The sequence below is a fragment of the Ictidomys tridecemlineatus genome, chromosome 5 (assembly GCF_052094955.1).
Source record: "Ictidomys tridecemlineatus isolate mIctTri1 chromosome 5, mIctTri1.hap1, whole genome shotgun sequence".
NCBI classification, from domain to species: Eukaryota; Metazoa; Chordata; class Mammalia; order Rodentia; family Sciuridae; genus Ictidomys; species Ictidomys tridecemlineatus.
The window spans coordinates 47,455,682-47,468,889 of NC_135481.1; the positions used below are offsets into that span (position 1 = coordinate 47,455,682).

Sequence of the window (13,208 nt, forward strand, 5' to 3'; positions counted from 1 at the left end):
TGATTTACATAAAGTTTCTAGTTTAGAGTTTGAAATACAGGAGAGTTTTAATAAATCATTGAACTTATTAATATTGAGGAAAGAATGAGGAGACTCCATTATATGCGAGGCACTGTGCTATGTGCTAATATACCAATAATAACAAAAAATTAACAATCTTGGAATGAAAGAATAATGAAAATATATATATATATCTTTTTATATACAAAATTACAACACAGGTTAGAAGAGCAGTGCTCCAGGGATATAGAAGAGAGAATCTTCAACTCTGACTATGTTAGGAAAAGTGCCACTGAGAATGTTATCCATTTAGACATTGAGGATGAGTAGCATGAGTTAGAAAAGCAAAGGATAGCTCATTGATTGGTATGTGTGCATTTCTTCTTATGAGGGACTCGCATTTCCTGAAATCTTTTTTTCTAGAGGCTTTATGGGAAGAGCTGGGCTGCTACTAAATAAGTTTCTAAAATAGTCAACTCTCAAGGACTCTTGCTAATTTGAGATTCTGAGCATTGCTATGTGCTAGGCAGAGTTCTATTTGGAATTTTATTTTGTTATTATTGTTGATTGGCTCCTAACCAGTCACAGGGAGAGAGATTTCTCCAACTAGTGTTGCTGATTGCTGACCTTAGAACTTTTGCTGAGAAGTTGGAAAGAATGAAGAGCTTAGAAAACACAATTATGCACTAAACAAGAAGTGCAGACCTATCCTACATACCTCTTAAAGCCTGAGGAAGCACAGAAGTTAGAAGATCACTAGAATTCAGCTTTACTTCTATGACCCCACCAATAATTCTTCTGATATTTTAACTAATTCATTGCAAAACTTTGCCTCAGAATAGCAGACAATTCAAACTTAAATGGCAACATGATTTAAAAAAGAAAAACCCTACTCAGTATGAATGCAATAACAGTGTTATTTATTCAATTATTCAGTATTTTATTTTTTACTAGGAATTTATTAATTCTAATGATCTTATTATAAAAAATTAGTTTTTAAAATCTTGCAGTGAAATGCAAGACTAGGCTAAAGGTAAGCCTCAACTCCAAAGTTATGGATGTTACCTTTGATGTCATGAAGTCCAGAGTTTGAATCCTTGCACTTTATTTTAATGAACTTCAGCAAGTAAACACTAAGAAGAGTGGCAACAGCTAACATTTGCCGTGTGCCATCTAGGAGCTCAATTATGGGTTAAGGACTTTATACACACTATTTTGATCAAAATATTCCACCCACCTCTGAGTCACATTCCTTATTGTTAATTTTGTGATGTAACATAGGTACTTAGAAGTGCCTAATATGGAAAATACTAATGAGTATATTGTGGTGTTACAGAAAACCTGAGCATGCCTTCCCCTTCATTGTCTAACGCTAAGTCCTCCACACAACTCAGCCTTCAGTGACAAGCCAATCACGGGATTCCTGTGATTCCTTTATTCTTTCTGTAAGTAACCCTTAAATAGCAATATCACTGAAGTCAGTTACAGATCATGTGAATTTGAATAGAAAAAGGAACATCTCATGAACATTTTTCAAAACTGGTAGATTATTTTTCTCTATATACAAAGAAATTACATCCCTGAATCTAAATCCTTAAGCCCATTTGGCATACTGTATATGTTCATAAGTGCAAGGAAGCACTGTACAGGTGAGCATTAAATCCTAAGATAAAAATTTGCAGCACATAGCTCTGCATATGTTTTTATGAGTTACTGTTAATTCAATGGCTATACCACAAGTGACACATTCTTTTTATAAATTTATCAAAGTCTTAGTAGTTTAAGGTTTAAGGTGGATTGAAATGTATTCCATTGTACAGGGATGGCATGGTAGAAAAAGAAGAATGCTGTCCTAATCTGTATGTAATGTGTAATTTTAAAATTTTTTCATAGATAATGCTTTTGAAGTTTTGTCTAACTATTTGCCTAATTCAAATCCATGCATATTTTGTCTCTTTTATGTTCCTTAGAAAATGTAGATTTCCATGTTACATTTAGGTTTATGATCCACATTTTAGGTAAATTTTACACACATCAAGAGGTTTAGGTTGAGTTTCATTGTACTTTTTTTATTTTACATATTCACATATCCAATTTTTCTTTTTTTTGTTTGTTTTTTATTGGTTGTTCAAAACATTACAAAGCTCATGACATATCATCTTCCATACATTTGATTCAAGTGGGTTATGAACTCTCATTTTTTACCCCAAATACAAGTTGCAGAATCACATCGGTTACACATCCACATTTTTACATAATACCATATTAATGACTGTTGTATTTTGCTACCTTTCCTATCCCCTACTATCCCCCCTCCCCTTCCCTCTCATTTTCCCTCTCTATCCCATCTGCTGTTGTTTAATTCTCTCCCTTGTTTTTTTTCCCCTTTCCCCTCACAAGCTCTTATATGTAATTTTGTGTAACAATGAGGGTCTCCTTCCATTTCCATACAGTTTCCCTTCTCTCTCCCTTTCTCCCACCCGACTCATCTCTGTTTAATGTTAGTCTTTCCTCATGCTCTTCTTCCGTGTTCTGATCTTAGTGGCTCTCTTTATATCAAAGAAGACATTTGGCATTTTTATTTTAAGGATTGGCTAGCTTCACTTAACATAATCTGCTCTAATGCCATCCATTTCCCTGCAAAATCCATGATTTTGTCATTTTTTAGTGCTGCGTAATTTAATTTGTTTCAAAGACTTTTTTTTACACAAATAGAGCTCATTTTTTCATCTTTGCTTGTATATAAAGTATATGCACACCATTCATATCTTAATAAATGTACTAAGGTAATGATATCCATCTCATTTCACCATATTTTTCACCCCCTGTTTCAAAGATTTTGATGCTTTAAACTATATTTTCTCCTTTCACCTATTTTATACAAATGTGTTAATGTATTTAAAAGTGCATCACCTTAAGGTCACTATTTTTAAAAAAATATTTTTAGTTGTAGATGGACACCATACCTTTATTTATTTATTTTTATGCAGTGCTGAGAATCGAACACAGTGCCTCACACATACTAGGCAAGTGCTCTACCACTGAGCTACAATCCCAGTCCCCTAAGATCACTTTTAATTCTGTTTGTGCTCTGTCCACCATGTCATCTTTCTTTATGCTCTAAAACTTCTTAAACTCTGTGTCTCACCCAATGTCTCAGTTTCCTCATCTCACATTGAATTCATTTCCCAAATTTTCAATCAATGAAGTTATTTTCTGAAAAATAGAGTATGGATTAATGGTCAAGTCTAAAGGACCACACCACGTGATAGCAGAAAGAGCTATTTCTACTGCTCACTCAGATCCAAACTATACTTAAGTATTATCTTTAATTTATGAAACATCATGCCTCATTATCAGTAACTTATATGTTTGTAAATAAAGTATAATTGATTTCAGAGAGTAGTATAAGATTTTAAAAACCTTTATACTTTTTCTTTCCATTTAAATTAATTTTATTTTTATTTAATAATATAAAATGTACACATTTCAGAGTATCATGTAATGTTTTGAATCATGCATACATAGTTAAATGTTTAAACAAGGATAACTCTCTCTATCACCTCGAGCATTTTTCATTTCTTTATAATGAATACATTAAAATCTTTCTTATAATTTTTTTGCAATATACATTATGTTATCCTGAAGTGTCACCCTCTTATGCGATAGCACATCAAAAATTCTTACTCCTATCTCACTCTAAATTAGTGATCAACCTCTACCAATCTGTCCTTCATTCTAAACTAGTGGTCAACCTCTACCAATCTGTCCCTCATCCTTCTCCTCTCCACAAACAGTGGAAACTACAATTCTACTCACAAATTCTATAAAATTGTTTTTTTTTATATTCTACAAATAAGTGGGATCATGCTTGTTCATCTGTGCTTGGCTTATTTTACTTAGTATTCTTCACTTCTATCCATATTTTTGAAAATGACAGATTTTTTAGCTGAATGGTGGTAATTAATTGCATATATATACTGCCTTTTCTTTGTCCATTCATCAGTCTATAGACACTTAGATTTTTTTTCCAATCTTAAACACTGTGAATAGGGATGTGAATATGAGAGTACAGATGTCTCTTTGACTTTTTGATTTCATTTCCTTTGGATATTCACCCAGTACTGGAACAGCTGGATCATGGTATAGTTGTTAATAAATTTTTGAAAAACCTCCATATTGTTTATCATACTGGCTGTACTAACTTACATTCCCACCAACAGTGGATGAAGGTTCACTTTTCCTAATATTGTTGAAAGAACATAGCAACCTTTGTGGTATAAGTGATCTCTTTTTCTCTCTACAGGTCATCTGTGAACAAGCAATGAGATCAAAACCATGCAACTACTAAATCAGTCTCAAGTATCAGAATTTATTTTGGTGGGACTGACCAGCTTTAAGGATATAGAGTTTCTTCTCTTTGCCCTCTTCTCAATTATCTATTTGGTAACAGTTTTAGGGAACCTTCTCATTATACTTACTGTATTTTTAACTCCAAACCTGAACACCCCCATGTACTTCCTCCTTGGGAATCTCTCCTTTGTAGATATGTCTCTTGCTTCCTTTGCCACCCCTAAAATGATTGTGAATTTGATAAAACACAGGAAGACTATTTCTTTTCTTGGTTGCTTCACTCAGATATTTCTTCTCCACTTGCTAGGTGCAACTGAAACTGTACTATTGGTTTCCATGGCCTTTGACAGATATGTGGCCATTTGTAAGCCCTTACACTACATGACCATCATGAACAAGAAACTGTGTATTTTGCTTGTCGTCATGTCATGGTGCTCAGGTCTCCTTCATGTAGGACTTCAGTTACCCTTTGCCATAAACTTACCTTTCTGTGGTCCTAATGTGGTGGATAGCATTTTCTGTGATCTCCCTCTGGTTAGCAAACTTGCATGCACAGACACCTATTTTGTACAAGTAGTCATTGTTGCCAACAGTGGCATGATCTCCATGAGTTGTTTCCTCATTTTGCTTATTTCTTACACTTTGATCCTCACAACCATTAGAAGAAGCTCTTCTATTGGGCAGTCTAAAGCCCGCTCCACTTTGACAGCTCACATCACGGTGGTGATTATCTTCTTTGGTCCGTGCATCTTTATCTATGTCTGGCCCTTCAACAACCACTCTGTGGATAAGTTCCTTGCTGTATTCTATACCATTATCACCCCTATCTTGAATCCACTCATCTACACTCTACGAAACAAAGAAATGAAGACAGCCATGAGGAAACTCTGGAGAGCTCTTGTGCATTCTAATGAAGATTCTTAGGTTAGAAGCATGATTACAGAGAAATGGAGTATTGTTCAGACCTCTAAAACTTTCTTTTAAAATAAACTTATCCAAGTAATATAGAGAGAAACAAATAAAATAGCAAGATTGTAGAAGATAAATATCGGATAATATTTTGAATGTTTAACCAATGTAAAATTAATAAATTTTTATTGATCCTTAAAATGATGTTCAGTGAGTTATAACAATTGTCAAAAATTTCCTTGTCTGTCAAAGCAGTTTGATAGATATGTATTTTAACAAGGTACTCATAAGCCTTTCTATGAAAGGCCAATTAAGTCAATCTCCAGAATATCTGTTATAATTTTCTGTACATAAAGATAGTTTTTTGTCTTCTCTATGATATTAGTGTCTGAGTCACAAATTACATGTGGTACCTTTACAAAGCCAGAAACCGAGTTGCACCATCTACCTTCCTGATCAAAGTCACTCATTTTTCCTTTTGCCACCAAAATGAGATTTTTATATACTCATCTTTATGTTAATAAAATGAAATCTTACTACCATCTTCATGACCTCGATATTTCAATTTCATAGAATTATTCCCTGACTCCAAATAGAAGGTTATACATTTTAGAGAAATACTGTGGATCTTGGAAACGATATTATATATTGCTTCCAATATATATGTATAAGGGAAAGAACTCAGAGGCACTTAAACACTGAGCTACATCCTTAGCCCTTCTTAGTATTTTATTTAGAAACAGAGTCTTATTGAGTTGCTTAGAGCCTCACTAAATTGCTGAGGCTGGCTTCGAACTCTAGATCCTTCTGCCTCAGCCTCCTGAGCCACTGAAATTATGGTGTGTGCCACTGCACCCAGCTTGAAAAAAATATATTTTTGTTTGTGTTCCATGGCCAGACATCAGCTCAGCCAATATAGAAAGAGAATCCATGACTTGAATCCTGAACCACCATATCTAGTCTCTCTGACTCTTGTTTCAAAAGCACCTGTGCCTCACATACCATTACCAATGGGCAATGGGAGTCCTTGGTCCCAGGTATCACTGTTATAACCTCCTGAGAATGCAGATCTACAGTAGTGCACACTAGCTTGTGCCTTGGCCTCCATTCCAAGGCTTCCCAAAAACACTACCCATCTGATGCTTATATCACTATAAGTAGGCCTTGAATCTAGACTCTGTGCCATGAGGGTTTCCCTGTGTCATAACACCCTTAATAGCAGACAAAGAGTCTGGAAAGATGTTAGTAGCCATCACCATTAAAGACCCTGATCATGCCACCACAGAGTTCCATGGTGTCAACCAATGCAGCCTTGCAATCTTCTGCAACATCAACTTCAGCTGAGAGAGAAAAGTAGAATCAATACCACTGTGTACCCATGGTGGTCACAGCAGTTTCAGCCTACCCAACAGTGCCCTTTCACCCCCACATAGAAAAGGATCTTTCCCATGGAAAGCAGCATGTGAGATCTGGGAAAGTTAAGTGCTCTGGTAAATGCAAGGAGTGTACTTACAACAACAGTACACTAAAAACCAAGAATCATGCCTTCACAAAAGAATTCAGTAATTTATCCAGTATCTGACTCCAAGGAAATGAAGACCTATGATCTTCTAGGCCCATAATGCACAATAACTGCTTTAAGGGAACTCAGGAAGCTTCAATATAAGTATAACTAATTTAACAAAACAATTATAAAAACAATAACTACCCAAAAGAAATTTTACAGAGAGGTTGAAATTAATTTAACTCTCCCCCAAAATTGTTAAAAAAAATAATAAGATATAAATTATTTAAATTACAACATCAAAAATATAAAAGGTGGGAAGAGGTGGAGTAAAATTGTAATTTTTAAAGGAAATTAAAGTAAAATATTTTTCCACTTAAAGTAGATTATAACTGTAGAACCTGTGAAAAAGGAAAACAAAGTGAGTACTGTGGATATACTTCTATCAAGAAAAACAAACTGATTCAAAAACTGTACAAAGTAACTAGAAAGTCATTATATAATGATGAAAAGGTCAATTCAGCATGACAGTGTAACAATTGATACACCCTCAGAATTGAAGAAAAATTTTGAAGTGAGAGATCAAATGCAAGATAAACATAACTGGGGCCTTCAGTACTATAGTTTTTACAATAGATACATCATACAGACAAAAAAATCAATAGGAAACTTCAGAGTTAAGCTACACTAGAACAAATGGACCTAACAAATATACATAGAATATTCCCTCCAAAAGCAGAAGAATGCATGTTCTTCTCAAGTGTATAAATCACATTCTTCATGATAGATCATGTGTTTGGCCACAAACCAAGTCCTATAAAATTTAAGGTATAAATTATATCAGGTATTTATTCTGACCATAGTGGTATAAAACTAGAAATCAATAAGTTAAGGAATTTTAGATAACTTAAAAATGTATGGAATAACTAACATTATCCTAAACAAATAATGGGTCAAGGAATACAAAAAAAAGGCGGGGGGGGTGATTGGAAAAAAAATATTTATTTATTTATTTAAGGTGTAGATGGATACAACACAATGCCTTTGTTTTTATGTGGTGCTGAGGATCGAACCCGGGTCTCGCCCATGCTAGGCAAGTGCTATACTGCTGAGCCACAATCTCAGCCTTGGAAAAAATTTTAAAAATATCAAAATGGACATACATTGTACAAAAAAAATGGGAGGCAGCAACTGCAGTTATAAGAAGAAAGTTTATAGCTATGAAGACCAACATCAAAAAAAAGAAGATAGGTCTGACAGTCTAATGTGACATGTAAAAGGAACTAAAGCAAGAACAATTAAGTTCAAAGATGGCAAAAAGAAAATTATTAAAGATCAAAGAGGAAATAAAGTACAAGCCTGAAAACAATAAAAAGGCCAACAAATTAAAATTTGATTTTTTTGAAAAGGAAAACAGAACAGAGAAACCTTGAACTACACTAAGAAAAAGTGAGATTCATAAATAAATAAAAGCAGAAATTATAGCACAGAAATATAAAGAATAATGAAAAGCTACTATGCATAACTATTTAACAAAAAATGAATAACCTAGAAAAATGGATAATTACTAGAAACCACATACAAAAACTAAATCATGAAGAAGTAGAAAATCTGACCAGATCAATAGCAATTAAGGAGATTGAATCAGTAGTGAAATGTCTGGACCTGTTATCCACACTGTTGAATTCTTTAAATAGAAAAAATATTGGTATTTCATAAACTTTATTTTCTCAAAAGAATTTTCAAGATGGAGTATTTTCAAACTCATTTTTAGAGGGAAACATTATCCTTCTAGCAAAGCCAGACTAGAACACTGAAAGAAAAAGAAAATTAAAGAGTAAATTTCAAAACCTCCTATAAATATATATTAATCACAAAGAGCATGATACTGACATAAAAAGAGACCCACTGCTCTATGGGACAGAATAATGAACACAAAAGAAATTCCAAACTGGATGGGGTGGCACATGCTTGTAATTTCCACCTGCTCAAGAGGCTGAGGCAGAAGAATCACAAGTTCAAAGCCAGCATCAGCAACTTAGAGAGGCCCTAACCAACTCAGTGAGACCCTGTCTCTAAATAAAATATAAAAATGGCTGAGGATGTGGCTTAGTGATTAAGTGCCCCAGGGGTTTAATCTCTGGTTACTCCCTCCCCCCCACCCCCGAAAAAAAAATAATAATAATTTGGACACTTTTGGTCAATTTATTTTCAAGGTACCTACTAACAACACAAAATAGGGAAAGAACAGTCTCTTTTATAAAAAAACAAAATTATTAATTAAAGGGTAGAACTACACATAATGCTAACACAAACCAGATGATAACATCTGTAGCTCTTTTAATAACACGAAAAGTAAATTTCAGAATATTACAAAGGAATATTACTAAAGGCAACAGAAGATGATCAGGTCATCTCACCTAGAAATAGCACTCAATCAGGATGATGTAATAATTTTCCTAATTGTTATTACGGACCATGTATGCCCCTAATCATAGAGCTGAAATATGGGAATAAAACTACTAGGAGGAGGAACAGAGAGAAAATTATAATAACAACATCAAAATTCACACTGTCAATAATTGATTAAAGTTGATAAAAATTCATTGGAGTTGAACCGCTTTTATATAATTGATATTTATAAAATACTTTGATCAAACTTATTAAATTTCTCTTTTTTCTGAAGTGAAAATACATACATTTGCCAAGTTAGAGAATATTCTGAGCCATAAAACAGTTATAATTAATTTTAAAAGTGTTTAAGTTACCCAGATTTGTACATAGATGTATAAAACAGTTCTATTTGTAATATCTCAAAGTAGAAAGAAGACAAATATCCTAAAGCAGATGAATGGATGACAATATGCTGGTCTTTAAGTATGACTTAATAGTATTAAGCAACAGAAATGAATGTTCCGCTGATGCAAACACCAAAATGACAAATACCACAATGTGTATGATGAGAGAAAGAAGTCATATTTAATACAGGTTCAGACTACTTAAGTTCAAGACTAGTGGTTTTCTACAGAGGGAGGATTTGTGCATGGAAAGACTGGAAAGAGGTTATCCAGGGACAAGAAATCTTTGGGAGCTGAGGTCCATATCACTGTTTTTAGATGACGATGGTCTTTTCATGGCCATATGCAAGAGTACAAGTGTATTAAGTTGTACATTTTCTTTGGGCATGGTGGCACACACCTATAATTCCAGCAGTTTTTAGAGACTGAGGCAGGAGGATTGAGAGTTCAAAGCAAGCCTCAGCAACCATGAGGCACTAAATAACTCAGTGAGACCCTGAGAGTTCAAAGCAAGCCTCAGCAACCATGAGGTGCTAAGCAACTCGGTGAGATCCTGTCTCTAAATAAAATACAAAAAAAAGGGCTGGGTATGTGGCTCAGTGGTAAAGCATCCCTGAGTTCAATCCCTGGTACCAAAAAAATGTACATTTTCAATATAAACAGTTTATTATGTGTGAATGTACTGTGTTCATCATCTCTAGCAATTAGAGAAATACAAATCAAAACTACTCTAAAATTTCATCTCACTCCAGTCAGAATGGCAATTATCAATAATACAAGCAACAGTAAATGTTGGCAAGGATATGGAGAAAAAGGTACAATCATACTTTGCTGGTGGGACTGCAAATTGATGCAACCACTATGGAAAGCAGTATGGACAGTCCTCAGAAAACTTAGAATGGAACCACCAATTTACCCAGCTATCCCACTCCTTGGTTTGTACCCAAAGGACTTAAAGTCAGCATACTACAGTCACATCAATGTTTATAGCAGCTCAATTCACAATAGCTAGACCATGGAACCAACCTATATGCCCTTCAAAAGATGAATGATAAAGAAAATGTGGTACGTATACATAATGAAATATTATACCACCTTAAAGAAGAATGAAATCATGGCATATGCACTTACATGGATGGAGCTGGAGAATATCACACAAAATATCATACTAAGTGAAATAAGCCAAGCCCCCAAAACCAAAGCCTCAATGTTTTCTCTGATAGGTGGATCTGATTCATAATAGAGTGCGGGTAATAAAGGGACTTTAAATTATGCAGAGGGAAGTGAGGGAAGGGGAAAGGGTGTGGAGATAGGAAGGCAGTAGAATGAGATGGGCACTATTATTCTATATACATGTATGATTACACTCTCGGTGTGACTCTGGACCATGCTCAGCCAGAGGAAAGAGAAATTGTGCTTCGTTGTGTACAATGTGTCAAAATGCATTCTATTGTCATGTATGACTAATTAGAACAAATTAAAAATTTTAAAAAGCTAAGAAATCAAAAAAAGGTATTTTAAACTCATTTTAATATTCTTTTTTAAAACAAATATATCTTAATAAATTTTACAACCATTTCACAAACTCAGTATCTCATGTAATCATTATTGGCAGCAGATCAATTTTGGTGTCAGATTCGCCATTTTGGGTCGGGGGCCATTTTATCTAGAGGCTCCGGAGTTTTGATTCTGAGGCATTGCTGCTTAACTTCCTGTAAGAACATGTGCCTGCTAAGTGATTAACCCCACGCCAGCTTATGATGCAACTCCTAAGCAGCTGATGAAAAGCCTCTTGCAGGCTATAAAGCTGCTCTGAGTGCCTACATGCTACTGCTCTCCTCGGAGGGACAGCCTGTTGGTTTGCCTGGCCTCACTAATAATAAATCTCTTGTGTGATATTCAGGTGTGTGGAGTGGTCTTTGGACTTTGTGTGGAATCTTCGAGTGTCCACAGGTGCTGTGATTGGGATTAGGCTCTCCCATCAACCTTGCTCTCCCTTTGGGGATCTGAGCTGCTTTGAGATCCTATACTTTGTCCTAAGCTGCCCTCACTGTGAATTCACCTTCCATTTCACTGAGCCCTTAACTTCTCATCCACCACCCACTGATTTGGGTAAGTTCCCCTGCCTTAAGTCCACTCAAAGGACCTGTGGGTCCTGGGAAGTGACCTTGAACATCCAGCACTCCCAGGGTTCCCATTCGGTTAGGGGAACCCCCATCCACGGCTTTCAGAGATACATTCGGTCCCTACTGTTGGCCAAGTCCATAAGCTCAGAAGGTCTCACACCAGGCAAAAGATCTTTCTCTGGGTCTCAACCTGAAAGCCCTGGTGCCAGGCACTAAGAATCCCTACAGGCCTTAGCCCCAGCTACTGTCCTGAGGCAGTGAGGACTCCCAAAGCGGTTAGCTCTTCCTCGTTCGGTATAAGAGAACACAGAGGGACACCTCTGCTTCTCACTACCGACTCTCTTTCTCTCTTGCCATGGGTGTAGCCACCCCTCTCATCCCCGGAACATCCCCTTGGGGGTTGCCTTTTAGCAAACTTAGACTCACTCTGCATTACCCCTGACTTAATGGTGCAAAAACTAATTTGACTCTGCACCCAAATTTGGCCTCTCTATATCTTAGACATTGATTCTAAATAGCTGCAAACAGCACTCTAGATCCCAACATTTTGAGGGATCTTTTTAACTTCTGAGTGCTTGGGAAACATGGAAAGCAATCTCCCGTGTTCAGACCTTCTCTTTACTTAGTTCCAAAGATATACTCTTTTTATATCTGCTCTTCTTGTTCTCAGGCCCAAGTTCTCGGGCTCTTGAAACCCTCTCTTCTCTACCTCAGGACCTTCCTGAAACCCCAGACTTAAACCCTGCTGATGAACCCCCTTCCTACTGTTCTCCACTTTCTGCTCCAAATCCTCTGGGATCTCTGTCACCTACTTTCAGTCCACCCGCTACTTGCTTTAGCTCCAGCACAAACCCCTCTGCCCAGCACACACCTCTGCTTCCCGTTTGTGAAGAAGCAGAGTCAGAGGGAGTTGTTCGGCTACACATCCCTTTCTCCTTTAGTGACCTCTCCCGGATCAAAAGAAGGCTAGGGTCCTTCACCTCCAATCTTTCAGGGTGCATTAAAGAATTTCAATACCTAATCCAATCATGGGATCTAACTCTCCATGACATCCATAAGATCCAATCCAACATCCTCCTGCTTGAGGAACACAGGCAAGTTTGGGGTAGTCCAGAAATTATGTTGAGGAGGTCCACCAAACCTTCCCTACTCACCCAATTGGCACTGAGGCAGTCCCTGACCATGACCCCAACTGGAATTCCAGTTTGGTTGGAGGGATCACTAGTAGGAACCAATTTATTTCCTGCCTCATGGCAGGACTAAGAAAATCGGCACATGAGGCTATTAACTATAAGAAACTCCAAGAAGAACTTCAGGGCAAAAATGAAATCCCCTCAATATTCTTGGACCACCTTACAAAGGCCCTTTTGCAGTAGCAATCTAGACCCTGAAACCCCAGATGGGAGACAACTACTAATGACCTACTTATTCTCCCAGAAACTTCTCCAACATTTAGGCTAAACCCAAACACCTAGAGAAGGTATCCCACACTCCTCAAGCAGAGGTTTGGCAATGGGA

At 36.4% G+C, this 13,208-nt stretch overlaps 1 protein-coding gene across 1 annotated transcript; it reads left to right on the plus strand.

Moving 5' to 3' along the window:
* The first annotated feature begins 4,299 nt into the window (after positions 1–4,299).
* On the plus strand, positions 4,300–5,277 carry LOC101965712 (olfactory receptor 4K17). Its single transcript, XM_005342472.4, has one exon. The coding sequence runs from the start codon at positions 4,339–4,341 to the stop codon at positions 5,275–5,277; it is 939 nt and encodes a 312-aa protein (XP_005342529.1). The 5' UTR covers positions 4,300–4,338.
* The last annotated feature ends 7,931 nt before the right edge of the window (positions 5,278–13,208 follow it).